Genomic DNA, 20745 nt, shown 5'->3' on the forward strand with positions numbered 1-20745 from the left:
ACGAGTAGAATCCCCTGCATGCGACCAGATCTGTAACCACAGTCTCACAATTAATCATCATTTATCATCCAGCCAAGTAGAATCTTTGCAGGGAAAGGTTGTCGCCTGCCAGGTGTCAGTTTCTTCCCCTGACAGGGATGGTCAACAGGGGTGGTCACACCTCATTAAGGTCTGCCATGTGTCTGTCTGTCTTCAATTACATGTACTAAGGAGGTTTAAAAAATGTATTTTCACTGGACCTTTATCTATTCCCTTTGTCCAAACAGATAGGGAAATTTGAGAGTATACATGATATATTGGTTTGGCCAAGGAGATTTCATGTATAGGAAATAACCTCCTTGGTATAGTATGGTATGGTATGATAAGCTATGACAGCACGGTAAGTGGAGGTCCAGTAGGCAGTAACAAAACTTATGTAACATGTCTTTTTAGACAACAATATTGCAGCCCCTGTGACAGTGAACAAGTAGGCCTTTATAAAAAAAGTGGTAGGGTGGAAAGAAAACAGTCTTGAGGTACGATCTTGGTGTACGATCTTGGTGTTGGAGAGCCGCCTGCACTATTTCCACTTTCAGTTCAATTTCACCCATTTTGTCACACACTTGTACTTTATACTTATTTGTGGTTTATTTTTTTCGATTTAAATGGTAATTTGGGATTAATCAGTTATTTTTCCATTGTTCTTACAATAAGAAGGCATAATTACTTTTTTGTCTGTGTAACTTGGTTTCAGTATTGAATTAATTTTGATAATCCTTATGTTGCAAGTTTGATTAACTCATTTTTTTGGCATTTAAAACTTGTTCTTCAGCAGTCATGCCTGACAAGGCTGGAGGTACAAGAGCCGAGTCTGAATAAAGCAGCTGTCAGTAGCAAAAAAAATTATGTGATTTGTCCTCCTATCCCAAGAACCACCACATCAATGTAGGCCTTTCACCATATTTAAAGCAAGATTGTTTTTTCTTTTAAATTACTGTATTAAAATATGATATTCCAGGTTATCAATAATGATTATTAGATTTTTTGCTTCTACTACCAATTTTTATAGTGGTGCTCCTAGATTTTTGCTGGTGCTCCTAAGTTTTAGGAGTTAGGAGCGCGGTGCTCCTAGGCCAAAAAGTTAGTCTGGAGCCATGCTAATATTGTTACAGTGTGTTTTTCAGATAAAGTTAAAAGAACCCTGTAAAGTTCAGGGTAAAGCCACAAGTACAATGTATGGTTCCTGTATTCTCCATCTGGGTCCCAAGCTAAATCATTAACCTTGAAGCCTAATTCACAGCTGTCTCAATGCCTTCCTAAGCAAATAACAAGCAGAAGTTTTGTTGGGGGGTGCTGGCAATAGTAATGACACTGGGATTTCTTCCCGCTGTCTAGTCCTTAACCCATGAGGGAGGTAGCTGTAAGAAATTCTGCCCCAACTGAAACCTTTTCTTGGAGTATGGAAAAGAACTCTTAAACCTGACCCTGAATCACTGTGATTTTCACTGTTATGTAACCATTTACATTTTCATGTAATGAAATAATGAACTCAACAGTCCAAACCAATCTTCTTCACAGCCCTTTCACTGGTGTGGTCTGGTCTGCTGGAGGATCAGTCTGCAATGTATATGACAGCAAGACATTGTTATACAGACTAAAATGTAGTACTACACAGCTTCCTTGTGTTTTCATAGCTTATCCAAAAAAATAATTCTGTCACTCTTTTCTGAGACTGAGCTCAGTAAAAGTCATTGGATGAAATTAAAGGACTTCAGAATCTCTTGGCTGTCTAAAAGCATTTCATCTACTGGTATGTTTCACTGAAGTGCATCAACATAGCAGCGGGCACCCCAATGATGCCACATGAATATGCTCTGTACTATCGTGTAGGTCAACTGTGTTTCTTTAATAAAAAGTGTTACTGTTAGGGGATGAATACATGATGAAGGAAATTAAGGGGGCTAAGATGGGAACTTGAAAGATGTCCAGGATTGAACTACTACTGGTAGTATATATTACCATTTCAAGACATGCAGCAGTTATTGTAATAGCCATAGTGTAGAGGCCAAAATATTGATTTATTTCAGTAAGTTAATTGTCTGGTCCGACTATATCATATACACATCAATCGATAACCTATTATGCTGATCTCAAGAGGATAGAAACATATTCAGACCATCATACTGTAGATTTTAGCCCATAAAATTTTGATGCGATAGTCTTTCTTGCCAAGAAATAGGTATCTTTTATGTAGAAGGACACTTGAGATTTATTGGAAAGATGGAGATGTTTAAGTGGGAGTCTTGCAGCCGCACTCTCTGAATAATTCATATTTGCACAATGTACAATTTTGGTTACCAGATTTTGCAAGTAGATTCATACCAGATAAAAGCTCCTTGATACCACAGAGTAAAAAAACTCAGGTGATATTGGCTTTCTTTTGAAATATATGTGTTATCATAACTTATATTAAATATTACTCTCTCTCTCTCTCTTGTTTTTCTTTTATGCTGCGGCTGTGAATACACTTGGAATTCATTATTGAGGGGACTTGATTTTTTTGGAGTAGAAGGGAACATCTTTATTGGTGTTGTAAGTTTACAGTTGAAATAAAGTTACCGTAATATACACGAATTGGAGATGCATTATTCACAGTCACTGGAGAGGTCCTCGTGAAAATTTAAAACCTCTGCAACCATTTGATGACGTACAGAAGATTCCTTTGTAGTGGAGCCCATGATCTCGTTCAACATCTTCACTTAGACAGAAATGCAATCTTAAGATTTTATATCATAATCATAATATCAATATTCACAAGTGAAATGTTGAAGAATATCACCATTTTTATCATAGCTGCATTTCCTGAGACTCTAGGTAATGAGCTGCTTTAAATGGGTGATGTATCCACACAAAGATTCTTTAAAAACCAAAGATATACTTTATTTATTGAGTCATAATACCCCTGGGCAGAGATGCTGGAGATTATCAGACTTGAAGAATGAAAAACTTTAAGACAGTTTGAATACTGTATGTGTAATGGTTTGTCAATTTTCTTCTTCGACTTTAAAGTCATCATTTGGTACTGTAATTGTATGATTCCTGAAGACCAAGTGTCTATCAAATTGACTCAGCTTTTAACCTTAACGTAAGATTGTCATGCATTTCAATGCACAAATCATATCCTTTATTTCTTGTTGAGGGATTGTAGAAAGTTGCTGAGCAGGCGAGCATCTCTTGTATTGAATTGAGCACACACCAGTGTTGCTATGGAACACAAAGTTACCTGCTTTGTTGCCTCAGTGTTTAGGTAAAAGGCTCCACACACTTAATACTCATGGCAGCACAGGGTGGTATTACCCTTAAAACAGCTGGTGTATTCATATGCAAATTGCCTGACCCTTGGGCTCAAGAGGTTCCCAGGAAGGCGGAGCTATGACCATTTAAAGACTGATTGATGGCTACTTTGGCCTTGTTGCTGGCAGGTTGGAATAGTGTGTATGTATGTGTATATGGATACTATAGTATCAGAAGTCACGGTTTAAATTTCGTGGAATTGTGTGATTCAAAGGTAGCCTTAGATTTGACTGCAATTTTCTTTGACCTTCACTTATTTCAAAGGTTAACAGTCATCTTACCTGCCTGGATTGTTGACCTACCTGTATCTAACGTGGCACCTGCCAGATTGACGGCCTTTTATGCATGCAAATCAGTCCTGTTGCTGGGCAGGCCATACCATTCGTGTTTGCCATATAGGGGTGTAGTCTGGAGTTTGCCCAAGGTAGTAGTGAATTTTTAATCTGTGGCAGTTGTCCCCCCCAGGCTGTTGTTTGGAACCATAGGCTGTACAGAACTGTGAGGAAGACATGGGCAGTAGTTTTATCTGAGACATGGTCAATGGAGATGCCTTCTGGACTTCCAGAATGGTGAGAATTAGGTCAACCTGACATTCTGTCTTTGCCAAGTTCATTATAAATTCATAACAAAAACATCTCAGTCTATTTCATCCTATCAGATATCCCAACATGGCATTCCCACTTGTTAAGTATAATATGTGACTTGCCTGGTTCCCACGGGTTTCTACCCTAGCCGTAAGCTGTACCTGGCTGGACACTAGACTAACATATTGCAGAGCAGCTGATCATTTTCTTAATGCATCTGCTGGCTCATGAGTCAATTGTCATTGGACATGCCACATCATCTAGGCAAGGACGTTATATCTGATATAACGTCCTTGATCAAGGATGAAATGTTTCACCTGATACCACCTTCTTATCTATTTCCATCATTAATTTGAATGCCTTTTGGTTGATTCTTAAATATTATTACAATATTATTTTTACTGATGTACTTTAATATGATAATCATATAAAACTTGTCATCAGCCTGAGCTACAAATGTAGTACAACAACAGTAAGTGTTTAAGAGTAATAAGACTATGTAAATTGTATGTTTGAATTACATCAGCTGTCATGCATGCTATCTATTTGTTCAGTTGTGTATTCGCAAACTTAAGGTTTATTCCTGTATTCCATATTTTGCAACATTCTCTGTACACAATTCAAGCAAGCATTAGCCTCAAGCTGTCAGTAGCAAACTACAGTGTTCCAGCCTTTCATATCCTGCTTAATTTCACACCATGTTTTAGACATAGTACATACATGTACATTTGTACATACATCCTCATTGTGGTAGGTTTGATTGTATCAGCTGTTGTGTACATGGTACAGCTGATGGGTCAAAGGTTATTCTCGCTGAGGCATTGTTGCTTACCCAGACAGGGTACAACAAAACTAGTCAGGAGAAGTCACCATGACCTCTGTCTTCTAGTCCTGCATTCAAGCTGTGGGTAATTATAGGATTAGGATCTGTGTGTCCCTGGTTCAAGTCTCTATGTGCTTATCAGCCTGTAGCTAATCTGCTATCAATTCATGGTCAGCCCATTCTGGATTTTGTGTCTTTTTAATTACTGAACAGCTGCTACATGTTGGTTGGCAATTTCTCTCAGACTAGATACGGTCTGGATTATAGATAGATAGAACACGGAATTCTTGTCTGTCCCGACAACAAGCAAATTTCCATCAGGAATGGAGAGAGGGGTTCTGAAGACAGTTTCTAATGTTCAAAATTGATCTGACAAATCTAGAAAGGGTTTCAAAGTAGATGGTACATATATCAGTAGAATGCTCATGTTTTTGCCTTAAATGGCCATTTAAATATTGACTGTAAAAATAAAAAGGATAATAGTTTTTCCATTAGAAGTGCTAATAGTAGTGTTGTGATATGTGCTTGTGAATATATCAGGTGAATCACTGTTAACTTAGTTTTCCCAGGGAATAATTTTGCAGTGGGAGAAGCCCTGGAAACAGTCTGGCATCCAGTAGCCTGTGATATTTTTAGATATTACATTTGTATATAATAAATTCATGTAACAGAAATTACATGTAGCTGCATGTTCATGATTGTACCCCTTAGAATAGAACACTAGTCCAAAGCTAAATTTACAATTGCTTAGAAATAGATGTTGTAGTAAAAAATAATTCAAATACATGTACTTGTAAAAAAAGGTAAGTTGAAATTTCTAGCAAGGTGCATTGCCACTAGCTATGATGTACTTATGTATGTTTGTACCCTTAAGTTAAGGGGAAAGCACCTTGTGTGAGTCATAGCAGGAAAACTGAGTCAGAAATAATTGTTCACAGTGCATGTTCCATGTGACTAAGGTCTAACAGGAAGTCAGCCAGTCTATATTTCTGTTATCTGGTCAGGTGCAAGTACATGTGTAAGTACATGGAGTCATTCTATTTCTTGTGAACCTCCAATCATGGCATTTCTTCAAGTATGTTTAAGTTGGTATATCACTGTATTATCTGTTAATCATGTTCTTGGACCTCTAAGAGTAAGAATGTTTGAATATTTCGTCATTAGCCATTACATTTTACCCAAAGTGCGAGCATGTAACAGTCACAGTGTTGATTTTAGTTGATTTTTAAAGACAATCCCAGCCAAATGAACAATATAAAACCTTGCAATCAATAAAATGGTATTCTATATGTTACATTCAATATTACAACTCAGATATGTAAAAAGAAATTCACAATTTGACACAAAGTCAGCCAATCCAAGAGTCATTATTTTCCAGCCAGACATTTTTACTGCCATATTGTCCAATTTCACCTGCTTGAAATTCTGTTGAACCAACCAAGAGAATTATGCAGGAAAGGGCTCGGTGGTTGACATCAAAGTGTTATTATTTAAATCAGTCGGTACAGATAAAGCGGCAACATAACAAGGTACACTTACACACTGCTGCAGGGTCTCGTTATAGTGTGTAATGTCTGCTGAAGTTACTGATGCAAACCTGGCCCCAAAATGTGCCCTTTGTTCATTGTGTACCTGAGCTGAAGGGCACTTTGTGAGCTGAAGGGCACACGTGTAAAATTGTCAGGATGAGTGTGTAGTTAGGAACAGTTCAAAATTGGTCAGGACCTCTGTCCGAGTCATCTGAATTTTAAAATGGTACAGGCTTCTTTTTCTGCTTAGCATTCAACATTTGAGTATAGTAGTTGAACACACACCACTACCAGTGGACTAAGCTCCCTGCTTTAGTGATTTCACAAAAGTTGTGTGGCCCAGGGCTACAGAAATGGAGATGGGTGCCACCCTATGCACCATACAATTATATTGTGCGGGACGGACCAAAACTAACAAAATCATAATCTGTGTGATTACTGTTACAGAAAATCTTCTGGAACCACTAGTGAGTAGTGACTTATCTTGTCTTCTGTTTCTGCAGGTCTTGACAGCAGTGAGATGGAAGAGCCAGAGGTGGATCCGTACGAGCTGTTTGTAGATATAGGCATGTTGGTGACTGATGGAAGGGGGCCCGAACCTTCGCTGAAGGGTCGGACAGAGGGCAAGCACTGTCCGCCGCCCGCAGGCTCCCCGGCACACGTGTGTAGCGAAAACGACTCTAAGGTAAGACTCAAATGGCGTACAACTCAGAAATCTGTAGTCATCATAGAATCTGATATTTATAATAAGGCAGCACTTAAAGCTGAAAATGCAAAAATTTACAACAACATTTTGATAGGTAGATATGATTATGAGTTCATCTACAGTATGTGGACAATAACCCTGAATTAGAACTTAGTGCTATGCAAAAACAACTCAAACTTTCAAGGGTATGCTTTTTAACATACTACTAAAAAACTGTTACTATTATGTATATACACCTTAAAAGATAATCTAATAAATGCTCATAACAGGGTTGGTACGGGAAATAAGGTTTTGACAGTATCTGAAAAAATTGCATCCATCAGAAAAAAAAATTGCATCCATCAGAAAAAAAAATATTGCAAATGTTGGGCTCAACACAAAGCCCTATTATTTTGGCCTATAGGTCATATCTGATGAGCTTTAGACCTTTTGGCTCAGGGCCCTCACATCCTTTGTCTAATGGTAGCTTGATCCTTGTCCTGTGTATTGAGTTCCTGCTGATACTGTGGTTGTGTCTGTGTGGCAGTTTATGATAAAACAAGGAATTGAGTATCTTGATGTCACAGGTTTTGGTAGGGTTGAAATTACATTCAACTTAAATGAAATGGTTGGACATTGGCAACCTGTATCTTAGTGTGGCTTCCCAAACAAAGACTTTTAATCCATGTTGCTTTCAGCAACCTGGGAATTATACATAAAATGCAATAGGTTGCCCATACTATATTTTGTTCTTGTTTTTTTGTTTTGTTTACTGATATATCAAAATACATTTTGATATTGCAACAACATGAAACGGGGGCCGCCCTAAGATGTGCCCTGCCCTAAGATGCCCAGATTTTTTGCTGATCTTATTATGCATAAGTACGCCATGTTTGATGCCACTGACTATGATGATTAGAAAGGTAAATAAACCAAGTCCAAACAAAACAGCTGTTTTTTTTCCATTAAAAAAATATGTACACGTTTTCACTTCCCTTCTTTTTGAAGACAGAATTTTCACAACAATGTTGGTAGCGCTGAATCACTGTGGTCACCTGTTACTTACTAAGGTATTGGTGGCTCGTGTCTCTAAATATACAACCAGTACAAAACAGCCACACAACTGTCATACACATAAGAAATAAAGCTTCACAAAACACTACAAATATTGGTCTTCAAATGTTTGTTGAGTAGAAGACCGGCCTTAGAAAAAAACATAAGCATCACCGCTGTTGTTTTCCCCAGGGAGTGTGGCCCCGCAGGTGGCAGACGAGCGAACGCCCAAAAGATTTGTTACTCTAACAAATGATTCGTACCGTCTATATAAGTGAAACTTCACAGAGTGATGTCGAATATGTTTCCCAATAAGTACACAGAGTTTTTTTGTGATTTTGGCATTGTCGTTTTTCGTAATGATTTTGTGAGTTGGGCCGCCGCATTCAGTGCATTTTGCCCATTTCTCATGAAAACATGACCTGGATTGTGAAAGATTTAGCCCTCCTTGCGGGAGACAAGAAGCACACACGATCACAATTCTACTGTCAAAAGAAAGCTAATACATCATAACATCAGATTTTTTATTCATGTTTGTCTAAATTGGTCACCAACTTCCGAAGAGAGCAAATTCCAAAAGCGTGGCAAGTTAGGGCGCACTGTCTAATGCAGCTCAAAATCGGAATTTATTTTCACGATAATGTCCTCGGTGTTTGCCAGTTGTAACGCGTAGGGTAACTGTAAGGATGCCTTCCTTATAAATTCAAGTATGGTCTTTAGATGAATGTGTTGAAAATTCATTGATCAAAACTTGACCACCCTTTGGCAACTTGTTATGGAGTGCCGTGAGTTCGAGCGCGTAAAAAATCGGGCATCTTAGGGCGGCCCCCGATATATCACATCAGATCACTATTCTGAAGAAATACCCTTTATTTCTATGCCAAATGAAAGCAAGAGATATTTGCCAGTACAAAATCATTATCTATTATCATTGTTTATATAGCATGTATAGATGTAACAGAGCACATGATTGAAAAATGGATATTCTGCTGCAATACTATTGAAACCCACCAGAAGTTCCAACCACAACATGAAGCTTTCCACATTGGCATACCTACAAATGGCACCCAAAATGTGGGAAAGGTAATAAAAATCTTAGACTAAGTTAGAGCTGTAAACTAAAAGTTTAGGAAAATGCAGGGCTATCTGATTATTTTCTTCCTCCTTAAGCAACAAGATTTTTTAAGTGTTTCTTTGTTATTCATAAAACATGATTTGACTTTGAACACCTTGAGCTTATATCTTGACCCTAATGAAGCTACTACCCCCCTCCCCCACCCAGTGTGTGAAGGCCATGCAGCTGAAATCACAGATGTTTCTCCTGTGGCGTAACGACATCCCCATGTCCGTGGAAGTTCTGCTGTGTCCGCAGTGCTGCTACGAGCAGATGGCAGCGGACGTGGAAACGTTAGCGAGCGCTTATCCACAGTCTGCCATCTTATTGGAGCAGTGGACGATACAAATGGTAGCTAAACGGTAAGTCACAGAGGAAAAAACAAGTTGTTTGTCCAACAAGTTGTTTGTCCAGTTAAGTGAGAATTTTCAAGGGATTATTGTACATGTAACTTATTGTAAGTGTCACTGCATGACATGCTATTAACACAGTGCTGCTTAGTCTGTCAGCAAACTTTGCCCCTCAAAACAAATGCAGGAAATGGCGTTTCAGAGGGTCTAGATTTCAAAATTTCTCAAAACCTACCTTGCAACAGCTCGTGCCTTCGCCGCTCGAAATGGTGAAAATATGTTGGGGGTGTCACCCTAAATAACTAAAGCTAAAACTATGTGTATTTTTTATAGAAATGCCATTGAAGTTAACTTAGTCTGACAGCAAAATTTGCCCCTCAAAATGCAGGAAATAGTGTTTTAGAGGGTTTAGATTTGAAAATTTTTACGGGGGTGCATGCCCCCGGACCCCCTTAGAAGGGTCACGCCTCCGGCACTACGCCTCCAGCCTTCGGCCCTCGATTTAGTGATGGGTTGATTTTTTACCCCCCACAACTAAAAAATGGTGCCGCCGCCTGTTTGCGGTGACCTCTCCACTTCACTGAATGTTTTTAGCAACCAAACTTGTACCTGATACAGTAATGCCAAACTCTGATTGCCAGGCATTTTGCCAAAAAAGCAGAGCTACAAGGGGCCAGAATGAAATGGATACCACAGCAATGATTTAGGTATAAAGTATCACCAACTTTTTAATTGGACTTCATGTATGTACATTGTCTGTCTGCTGTGTTCCTGTAGTCCGAGTGGCAGACGTGAAACCCCCCGCACCTTGCTCCAGGCAGTACGCTCGTACATCCACTTCTCCCAGCTGAGTGCCTGGCTCAGTCAGACTCATGGACAGGCACCTCAAAATGTCCTCTACAGGTCAGTCCACAGATACTCCTCTTTTGTATAATCTCTAAGCAGATCTATTGGGGTAAAGACAGTACGTAGACAGCGTCCAGTAGGCACCCTATAGATATCATTTGGGGTGCTGCCTTCACCCTGGATTGATCTAGAGATTAGTCATTTCAACAACATATAATGTAACAGCCGCCCTTGTTTTGACTGTGCGGAACAACTTTTTCTGATGAAGTTTGCTGCCAAGTCTGGATAAAGAAGAACTTGAATACATGTATTCCTTGACTTTTTGACTGGAAATTAGATCAGCCTGTTCGGCATACAAGGCTTCCCGATAATGTCTAATTCTGAAGTCCATTTCCACATAAAAGGCAGTGGTTTTGAATGCTAGAATAGTCTACTGTGAATTTTAATAGACTGCCTCTCAATGCCTGGTATGGGACAGCTATTGTCAAATGTCTCATGCTTGTGACAGCTTAAATGTTACATTTATTGGATCTGTAGATTTTGTTGATTGCTATTGATTGATGCTTAGTTTTGAAATTGAGTTTTTTTTATTCATCCTCAAGTAATGAGTTGGTCTTATCTTACTTTCTTTATATTACATTAGTACAAGCATACATGTTTGCTATACAAGCAAGTCGTTCACGTACAAACATGTTTAGGGTTTTCCCCAGGGTGCATTGAAATTGCTGACAGGCATACCTGTTGTACCCCAGGTGAGATAGATAACTTTGACTGAGGAATTCTGCTCCTTGCCTTATCAATGTACCTTTCATGTTTCCTTGCAGAGTGTGTGCGCCCGGGGAGGGATACAACGCTCAGTTCCTGGAACAGCCTGAGATTCACCAGTTCCCTGTACCCAGCGTGCCTCCCTCCCGGGGGTTAAAGGTCACCGTGGCCTACCTTCCTAGGAAGCAGTGCATCCCCACCCCTACCTGCAGCCTAGAGCACCACCTGAAACAGTCCGCGAGCGGAGTTCTAGAACAACGGGAGCATGATATTCCGGAATACAGCGCAACACAAAGAGTTGTTTTGGACCCTCCAAAACCAGCGGAATGCAAAACTTTGGATACCAGAATACACAGTCAGGGTGAGAAACCAAACCAGCCTACTTTGTCCTCCACTTCCTTGGCCAGTTATTCGCAGAATTCAGTTGAAAGCACTACTGGGGAAGGTTTCAGACCTGGACTACATGATAACTGTAGAAGAGTGCAGCATTCGAGTGGAAGTAGCTCAGAAGCTACTCCTTGCAATAGCCCGTTGTCAAGGCCTTCGCATCTGCAGTTGCAGCTATGCCAAAATTCACCCAAGCTTGAGTCCTTCAAGTGTCCCACCTTGACTAGTACTCCAAATCAGGAGGTAACGTCCAATCACTTGCTGACACCGTTCGATTTCAGCCAATTGGAAAAGGAGCAGAGAAGCCCCAAAGTTTTGATGACTACATGGGACCAACTACCAAAGCTGTATCAGCCGACTGTTCCGGAACCGGAGACGAAACAATCAACAAATGACTCGCTAGACTTGTTGGAAGACAGTGGTATTTCAGACAGCTCGAAGGGTAAGTCACATTCGTACGAGAGTCCTGACTGGAAAATGAAGAGACTTTCCATTGAAAGCGAGGAAGCCACACCCATCCGGAAACCTAAAATGACGATACCCTCTGAGGAAGACCAGGTTGTTGCAAATATTGCCTCCCAGGTTGATCGGAGAATGTCACCCTCAGAACTCGAGTCATTCCTCCAAACTCTCGCTGCAAAGAAAGGTCGGCAGGATGACAAACTCAAAGGCCAGAACGCAAAATCTAAAGCTTCAACAAGTAGAAAAGAGTCAAGTATACAGCACAATCTGGAGAAATCTCCAGAAAAACAGGAGTGTTCTCAGAAAACTTCAGGAATTCCTTGGTTCCTCGGGGATGAGGAGTTAAGAATATCGGAAAGCCAGGGCATGCATCAGGGAGACTCTGATTCCAAAAAAATTGTTTGGGAGAGAAAAGATGACTTGATGTCAAGGACTAGCTCATTCCAGCCTGCAGAAGAAGTAGCGGTGTGGGAGCAAAAAGAATTGAAACTTTTGGAGGACTCATTGGGTTCCCCAATTGATCTTTCTTCAAGAACTCTTGATGAAGAAGTTCATAATAGACTATCTATACCAGAGAAAGACCATGTAACCTCGCCTACTACTAGTCGGGAGACAGAAGATAAAGTATCTCAAGGAGTTAAGGAGATTCTCACCAAGAAGGGCACCAGAGAAAGGGGTTGGGCCATAAGGAGTCCAACAGATCGACCAGCCTTCCTACCAGGGTTTGCCAAGAGCAAGTCTCTCCTGAAGGATGTCATCAAGAGACCAGCAAAGGTGGCTGAAGAGGTTTGTACAACATACATATGTGCTTCAAAGATAGTCAGAACTCGTAACTTTGTAGGTCATCTGATATTAATGGATTATCAATAATATGAAGAACCAATGATGACTGAAGCTGTCAACCGTGTCTTGAAACGCAGAGGCCAAAGAATATCAATGGATTGGCTCAACAAATAGGATGTGTAAATGGAAAAGCTCCCTAACACCTTCCTAACATCCTGATTTGACTGTCTGTCAACAAACTTCCTTGAGAGACTGTGATTGGGATCAGTTAGAGTAAAAGTACATACCCTATACCCTGTATGTAGCTGAAGTTGTGTTGTAAACAAGGTTGTAAACTTGTGCTGGAAAGTTTCTAAAGTTGCAAAAATTCTTGCACAGGATGCAGAACTGTTGGCGAGAGCAGCCACGGCAAAGCCTATCCCTACACCAGACGAGAAGGCCAAGTTCCGCCGCTCACTGGACAGCTGTACAGACTACGTATTCCACCCCAAGACTGGCCTTCCTGTCAACTCCAGTCCGGTAGGATATTACATTATGTCCATGTGCAGTTTTGTTCTAAAAATCACACGTAGACCACTCAAAATCAAAACTGTAATAATCTTAGGGTCTAAGAATATTTTTTACTTTTAAGTAGCTGTATGAAACACAAAGTAAGCACTATGGTGTACCATAGATACAATGAAGGATGTAGTATGGAGAACAAATTAAAACAGAAAAAGACAAAGAGATATACGACACTTATAACTAAGATTATTCAGAAAGAGAAAGTTGCATCCATGCAATCTTTGTTGTTCCATTTCTTTTAGAAAGTTTAGGTTATGTCTATCATGTACAAAACTATGACATGTGACTAACCCAATGCTATAGTGATTGCACTACATTGTGTGGCTCAAGAGCTATTGAAACAGAGCTAAGAGTGAGCACCACCATATAATTTGGTGCGGGAAGGACTAACATGTATCTGTTTGTTCCAGGCTCCCCCCAGACGTTCTCAAACCTCAGAAAGTTTTGACTTTGATGACAGTCTGATAGTCAAACAGCCAAACACATGGATGAGAAAGTGAGTGGTCAAAATATTGGAATTTTTATCAATGAAGTTTCAAAATATGCAAAACTCAACTGATAATAGATTTAAGTTTAAATTTACATTTCTTTGGTACATTATACTGTAACTTTGCATAGTTTATCTGTTGTGTCTTTTGTATTGATAGTGTAGTAGTATTTTGTTGTAGTACTGTAGCAGCTGTAGCAGTAGTGGTAGCACTAATTGTAATAGTTACTGTAGTAGATTCTGTAGTAGTAGTAGAAGTTATAGTAATTGTAGTAGTAGCAGTAGTAGTACTAGTTGCAATATTTGTAACAGTAGTACTACATGCAGTTTTGTAGTAATAGTATATTGTTAGTATAACATCTTTCCTTGGTGCTGAACTGTATTCCTATCAATGTTGAGAACTTCCTTCATGTCTCTTTACAGCTCCACGTCCTGTGGGCGCCTGGACACGGCTGCGCTGGCCTCTCTGTCCGACCACAAGAAGGTTCTGAGCACGAGCGCGCCGGCATGCGCGGGAATGAGCCTGCTGGGTAATTTTGAAGAATCTGTTCTGAACGGAAGGCTGGAGCCACTTGGTACTGTAGAGGTAGGAATGACACTTCCTTTGATAGATACTTTACATTGTACATCTGACATACATGTAACTCTCCTATTGCTGCCAGGTATTCTAACATTGCCACATTAAAACAACAATGGTGCTATTGAGGCCTTTGGAGAGTGTTTTGAACATCTGGGTATCTGAGGTGTGCATACCTCGTGGGTTACTGATGTTGCATCTGTAAACCTATATTTGGGTACCAGGGGGAATAATGATAGTGATGGTAGTACACAAATTGTAAAGTGTTATTCACTTGAGGAGCTGGGTTGGTGTTAGGCTATGTTATGTTTTGAAGAGCCCCCTAGTGATGCAATTTATCACTGCACCTTGAATAGCTGGTGCATGTACTGTACATGAGAAAAAAGAGCTTTTAAACCATTTATATCAACTACATATCTTGGATACTTTAGCTTCATTAGCTACTGTACAAGATTCACCTCTTACTCTTCAACAGAATTGATTTAGGTGTTAATAACTTTGTAAAAATAAATGCTTTTTGTGTTTTGTCAGGGATTTACTGCAGAGCTGGGAGCAAGCAGTGCCCACGGTTCGTTCTGTCCGCGACACGTGAAGATGAACGTCCAAGCTGAATTCTACGGAGTGTCTGATGACCATGCACCTTCACCATACTCAGTAAGTACAATGTACCATCATGTCTTTTACAACATGTACAGAATGTCTTTCTACTACAATCCGATCTATTTATCATTCAAACATGGGATATTTAATTTTCTACTACATACAGAGTAGAAAGTAGCTAGCACAACCTGGATAAGAAATAGTGCTACTTCAAAGTTTTCCTTTTCCTAATATTCTTTTGAATGCAGTTTGATTAATTAGTTGTATAAATATAAATAATTGTTGCAATAGGCACTCAAGCACTAGAATGAAATCATCATTTATGATTTCTTGAGAAATGTGATTTCCTTTTATATAAGAAAGCTTTATTGGCATATTTCAGTAGGGTTTATCAGGTTGTCTAATGATGTTTGTATGTGATTTGTTGTAGGGTATTATTAGTCTGGATGGTTTGGGGAAGAAAGGATACCAGGTTCCCAAGAAGGGGACATTGCAACTGGTAAGTCAGCTACAAATGTACACACTGTACAGGGATGAAGGTGAGGCATTCAGGTAGAGCATTGTGTAATACAATACGGCCGCCCCCCCCGGAAAATATGTTGGGGGGGTGTCGCCCCCCAGAAAAGCAAGCTGAAACCTTGTGTATTTTTTGATGATGGAAATTTCATTAAATCAAGCTAGTCTAACGGCAAAATTTACCCGCAAAAATGCAAGAATTGGCGTTTCAGAGAGTCACGATTTCAAAATTTCGCCAGACCTCCCTTGTGATGGCCCGCGTCTTCGGCGCAGGACAATATGTTGCGGGAGTGTCGCTCTCAAAAATCTTTTAAACTGAATTTAACTATCGTACTTAGCTTAGTTTATAAGCAGAATGTGGCCCCCAAATGCAGGAAATGACGTTTCAGACGGTCAAGATTTCAAAATTTTCTCCGGACCTCCCTAGTGATAACTTGCACCTCGGGCACTCACAATGACATGGTGAAAATTTGTGTGGGTCATCGCCCTTAAACAATTTCTTTCTTTGACAAAAATGGCATTAGATTTAGCATCGTCTGCCAGCTAAATTTGTCCCTAAAAATACAGGAAATGGCATTTCAGTGAGTGCAGATTTCAGAATTTTCCCAGACCAACCTTGCGACAGCTCGCACCTTCGGCACTTGAAATCATGAAAATATTTTGGGGGCATCGCCCTCGCTACTAAAAACCATGTGTCTTTCTTACAGAATTGCCATTAAACTTAGCTTAGTCTGGCAGCAAAATTTGCCCGTCAAAACGCAGGAAACTGCGTTTTAGAGGGTCAAGATTTCAAATTTTCCCGTGGGAGCATGCCCCCGGACCCCTCTAGGATTGTCGCGCCGGAGGCGCGACGGGTGCTACATGTGCTGCAAAATTCTGTCAGTAAAGTTCGCCCCCCCCCCATACGAAATTTGCTGCCGCCGCCTCTGAACTGAGAAACAATTCTCTAAACAGTCAATATTTCACATAGCATACACTGTCTTTCATCAGTAACTGAGAAAATAAACTTTCATCTGTGACTGAGAAAGTAACACTAATTGTCAAAGGTAGTGGATGCTGTTTGAAACATTTGGCTCTTTGGAGAATCAAATCTTATTAATGGCGTTCTCTAAATGTCTCATAGTCAATGCAAAAGCTTCAAATGCTTGTTATACAATAGGATGTGATGTGATGCACTTTGATGACAATCATTAGTATTATCGAGGCATGAATGTACAATAAAGGTCTTTCATTCATTCATTCATTATTCCACGCTTTTCTTTGTTTATCTTTTTTTTTTTTTTACAATTTGTTCATTTGTATCAGCTTATACTTGCTGAGAACTTGTGTAGATATAGGCATCAATAGTTGCCTCTTCTGCACAAAGTCAATTAACTACGATGCTATTTCCCCCAGACTCTGTTCAACCCCCACCGCACGGTTGTGAAGATGTTTGTGGTACAGTATGACCTGGTGGACATGCCGCCTAACTGCCAGACCTTCCTGCGCCAGCGCACCTACTATGTCCCCGCACACTTCACCAGCGAAGACATCAAGGCTGAGGGACTCACGCCCAGATATGTCGTCCATCTAAGGTGAGTCAGTTTTGGCGACACCTCATCCCCGTCCGTCTCCAACAAATGAAGCCTTATGCTAGTTATAATCTCCTTGCTTAGCTTTGTAATACCTACTGGAAATCCAGGCTTTTTTCTTGCTAACATTTTACCTAGTACTAAGCCCTATTTTATTTCCATCCTGCAAAATTGCAAGTAATTAGGATCATTTTTAGTGTAATCAGAAATGTTTTTTTCTGGAAGTAGAATTTGGGTATTTCAAGCTTTAAAAGGCTATGTGTAGAAGGCCAATCTCACCTCAGTCAAAACATAGAAATGTAAAACAAAAACAAAAACATAGATACAAAAATGGAACAAACTCTCTTGTATCTGTTTTAACAGCTATTTTGATGGGCCAGGGCTCGAAATTCATTTTTGGGATTAGGTGCACTGGTGCACCCAGCTTAAAAAATTGGGTGCACCAAAAAATTTTTGGGTGCACCACTTAAATTTAAGTAATAACCTAAGAATAAAACTTAGTTACAAGTTATCAAATTCTTGAACAAGTACCATGACACACATTTTATTATCTTTCTAACACTAACATGTCAAGAATATGATGTATACTTAGTAAATTGATATCTTTACATAGATAAAACTAAAAATATTTGGGTGCACCCTGTGCACCCACAGAAAATAATTGGGTGCACAGCTCCAATTTTGGGTGCACCTGGGTGCACATGCACCCAGTATTTCGAGCCCTGTGGGCTGTCTACATTGGTTTGTTGTGCAGAAATATTGACTGTCTAGCGATGAATGAAAATCAATGTTTTTTTTTCTTATTGTTTATCTTTATAGATTTGCAAGTTCCAAGTCTGGAAGGATCTACCTCCACAAGGACATCCGCTTATTGTTCGCTCGTCAGCGGTATGACGTCGATGCTGGCATGACCAACTACGAGTTAAAGTCTTTCACCGAAGTCCCCAAGAATCCGCACTTTTCACCCAAAAAGTGAGGGGCTTCAATGCATCGTGCCCCTCTACATTTTGCTAAAGCAGATAGAAGTTAAAGGATAGATGTTAAAGACCAGTTTGAATGGTGCAAATGTATGAAGACAAGACAAAAACATCTTGGTAAACGAAAGATTAATTTGTGTGGGTCCAATAGGAAAAGAGTGGTAACTAGTTGCTGCATTTTGCACATGAAGTATAAATATAATTGTGCTGTGCAAGTCACTAAATAAGGGACCACGTTGCATGTTAACAATGGCAATCAGTAGGGAAAACTGTGGAATCAATAAGTGTTAGATTGAAATAAGAAACAAAAATAAACCATTGTGAAAACAAAATATCAACATCTTTTTAAAAAATCTATATCTCTGTATTTGTTGAAATTGACAAATTGATTTTACATTGAGACCTATAATTACTGTTTTTAAGATTAATTTTCAGTATGTTTCCAAGTAAGGCTGGTAGAAGTATTAGTGTTACGTTATAATTCTAGTGAAAAGGACAGAGAAGTTTTTTGTGATACATTGTATTTATACGTTTGTTTCTATGTTTCATATTTATTGTATACTGTTCTGTTTCTGTTACCTCATAAGCTTGCATACTGATATAGAGAAGTAGCTTAAGGCTTGAAAACAAACTTGAAGCCTTTGCTTTTCAGTCAAAAATATGTCCGTACATTTACAGTGATGTTTCTCTAGACTTAACACTTCTTGGACTATTCCATTGAAAAGGAGGGCAGTCAGGCAAAATGGATGTGGTCAGCCGGCACGCCATGACCTGAATCGAACAGTTTTCGAGCAGGTTTTCTATGCAGTTCGAATTGTTCCGCGGTCTCGCTTCTCGCGCGGCAGGTGGATGGAATTTCATCCGAGTTTTACAGCTGCTTTAGACCTGATTGCAGGCCTTTTTACCAAGATTGCGTTATATGTGTCATAGAGAAATATCCTGTAATCTCGATATGATCCTTTTTTTTTGGTTTTTATAGCTATCATGTCTAGTTTCCTGATCATATTTGTTACAAAGTGAAATTGGCAAATTGGTGGTGCCATTATGAGCTAAATTTTCAACGAATTTGAATTTCGGGGCAAATGCATTACGCTAAAGTCACCTGATTTTGGGTCGTATTTGTTACAGGAAAATGATACACAGTCAGTTCAAAATCTATATGAGCTAAAAGGAGGCTAAAACGCTGTGAATGACTTCAAATTAAAAAGATATGCAGTTGTATACTCCAGCGACAAGCTTTCTTGTGAGGGGTGTTGACGCCCGGAGTCATGGAACGGACTTCTTTCTCTCGCGGAAGGAAAAGAAAACTGCATAGAACTCTTGGCATGGCGTGGCGGCTGTGGTGAGAGAATAATTTGATTTTGGAGGAAAAGTTTAAGAGATGAAACAGGAAGGGGTTTGAAACATGTTAAATGGCTCCCCTTTTCAGTTTTTGAAATTGTATAGCCCTTAACAATCTGTTATACATGAAGAAACAACATGACGTTACTTGTGATTGTGAACACACTTCTAACAAAATGGCAAAAGCAAATTTCAGATTCAATGCTTATGTTGGTTTCAGAACATGTCTCAAAGATGTGTTGCTGGTTTCTATTTCTTATGAATCATTTATTAATTTATTTCTGTGTCTTTCCACCCTTCTCGTGATCTGTCCATTTTGTAACTGCACTTAGGAGGTTCTTTAGGCCGGAAAAATAACCCTCCTTTGAACAGTAATTTCTTAACACGTGTCACAGATATTATATTTCCTAATGCACCGAAGATTTTTTGCTTATTTATTGACATGGACATACATTTAATTCAATTGTCCAGAGAGAGAAATACATTTTCACATTTGTAGAAATCCTTATAATCATAAAAATGTGAATGTTATTTATAGTAGAGTTAAAGAGTTATAACACACTTGTACAACTGCACACTTGTATTCATATTTCTCTCCCCAATAGTCCAGTTCATGGTTTGAACTATGCATTTGTAAGGTCAAAGGTGAAAGGATATAAACTGTTTTTGTCTAGACCGGGCCTGATACATGTTCAGACATGTTTGTTAATGTCACAGGGGTCTTTACTTTGATGTATGTCACATGCATGCTCAGCTCAAACTGTGAACCAGCCTATAGGGCATGTTGTGAGTGACTAAAGTGGTGGTGGTAGTGGCAACAGTGGTTGGGACAGGTTAGTGAGTGGAATTATTGCAGTGTATGCAGATGTGCAAGAAAATAATAAAAAGGCCTTGTCAGACACAGACACCATATTAGGTAATGGGTGTGCCTATGCATTGACATCAGTATGGTAGCCTTGCATGTAGAAGTGACACTAGTGAGCATTGACTGTAGTTGTGGAAGTGACACAAGGATGGTAGTTGTAAAAGTGACACCAGTGTGGTAGCCTTTAGTGTACAAAGCAGTTGAAGTGATACTAGGCAACCAGACTGTTGTCACTTTCTTCTTGAATACAGGAACAAAAGGGTAACGTTATTTACTGGGAAGATTGTAACGTTAAGTTAATTCTTTCTATCAAAGTGATCTAGTGAATGTATTCCCATTGAAGCTACTAATTTCCTCTCGACGAAAACATCTCATTGGCAAGCAACAATCAGGGCAATCAGCCTTTTTTCTGCATTTCATAGGCGTTCCTAAGCGAAGTAAAAGAGAATGACGCAAAGGCAATATCGCCAATACGATTTTACATTGATTATTCCATAGCTTTATTCAATTAAATAAATGCTACATATTCACCG

The 20745-nt window shown here is 39.5% G+C and overlaps 1 protein-coding gene across 2 annotated transcripts in view; it reads left to right on the plus strand.

Moving 5' to 3' along the window:
- LOC118411917 (protein FAM214A-like) overlaps positions 1 to 20262 on the plus strand; it is a 27088-nt gene extending 6826 nt beyond the window's left edge. Inside the window, exons 1-12 of one of the 2 annotated variants that reach the window (XM_035814420.1) lie at positions 3641 to 3902; positions 6773 to 6954; positions 9290 to 9483; positions 10249 to 10374; positions 11142 to 12717; positions 13093 to 13233; positions 13689 to 13774; positions 14189 to 14351; positions 14874 to 14996; positions 15373 to 15441; positions 16854 to 17032; positions 17849 to 20262. In XM_035814420.1, the coding sequence (XP_035670313.1) occupies positions 6790 to 6954; positions 9290 to 9483; positions 10249 to 10374; positions 11142 to 12717; positions 13093 to 13233; positions 13689 to 13774; positions 14189 to 14351; positions 14874 to 14996; positions 15373 to 15441; positions 16854 to 17032; positions 17849 to 18005 (2979 nt within the window). In that variant the 5' untranslated portion in view covers positions 3641 to 3902; positions 6773 to 6789 and the 3' untranslated portion in view covers positions 18006 to 20262. Of the gene's footprint in view, positions 1 to 3640; positions 3903 to 6772; positions 6955 to 9289; positions 9484 to 10248; positions 10375 to 11141; positions 12718 to 13092; positions 13234 to 13688; positions 13775 to 14188; positions 14352 to 14873; positions 14997 to 15372; positions 15442 to 16853; positions 17033 to 17848 lie in introns of those variants that run through there. The other variant, XM_035814419.1, reaches the window with a different exon arrangement.
- Positions 20263 to 20745: the final 483 nt, after the last annotated feature.

Source organism: Branchiostoma floridae, chromosome 3 (assembly GCF_000003815.2).
Source record: "Branchiostoma floridae strain S238N-H82 chromosome 3, Bfl_VNyyK, whole genome shotgun sequence".
Lineage (NCBI taxonomy): Eukaryota > Metazoa > Chordata > Leptocardii > Amphioxiformes > Branchiostomatidae > Branchiostoma > Branchiostoma floridae.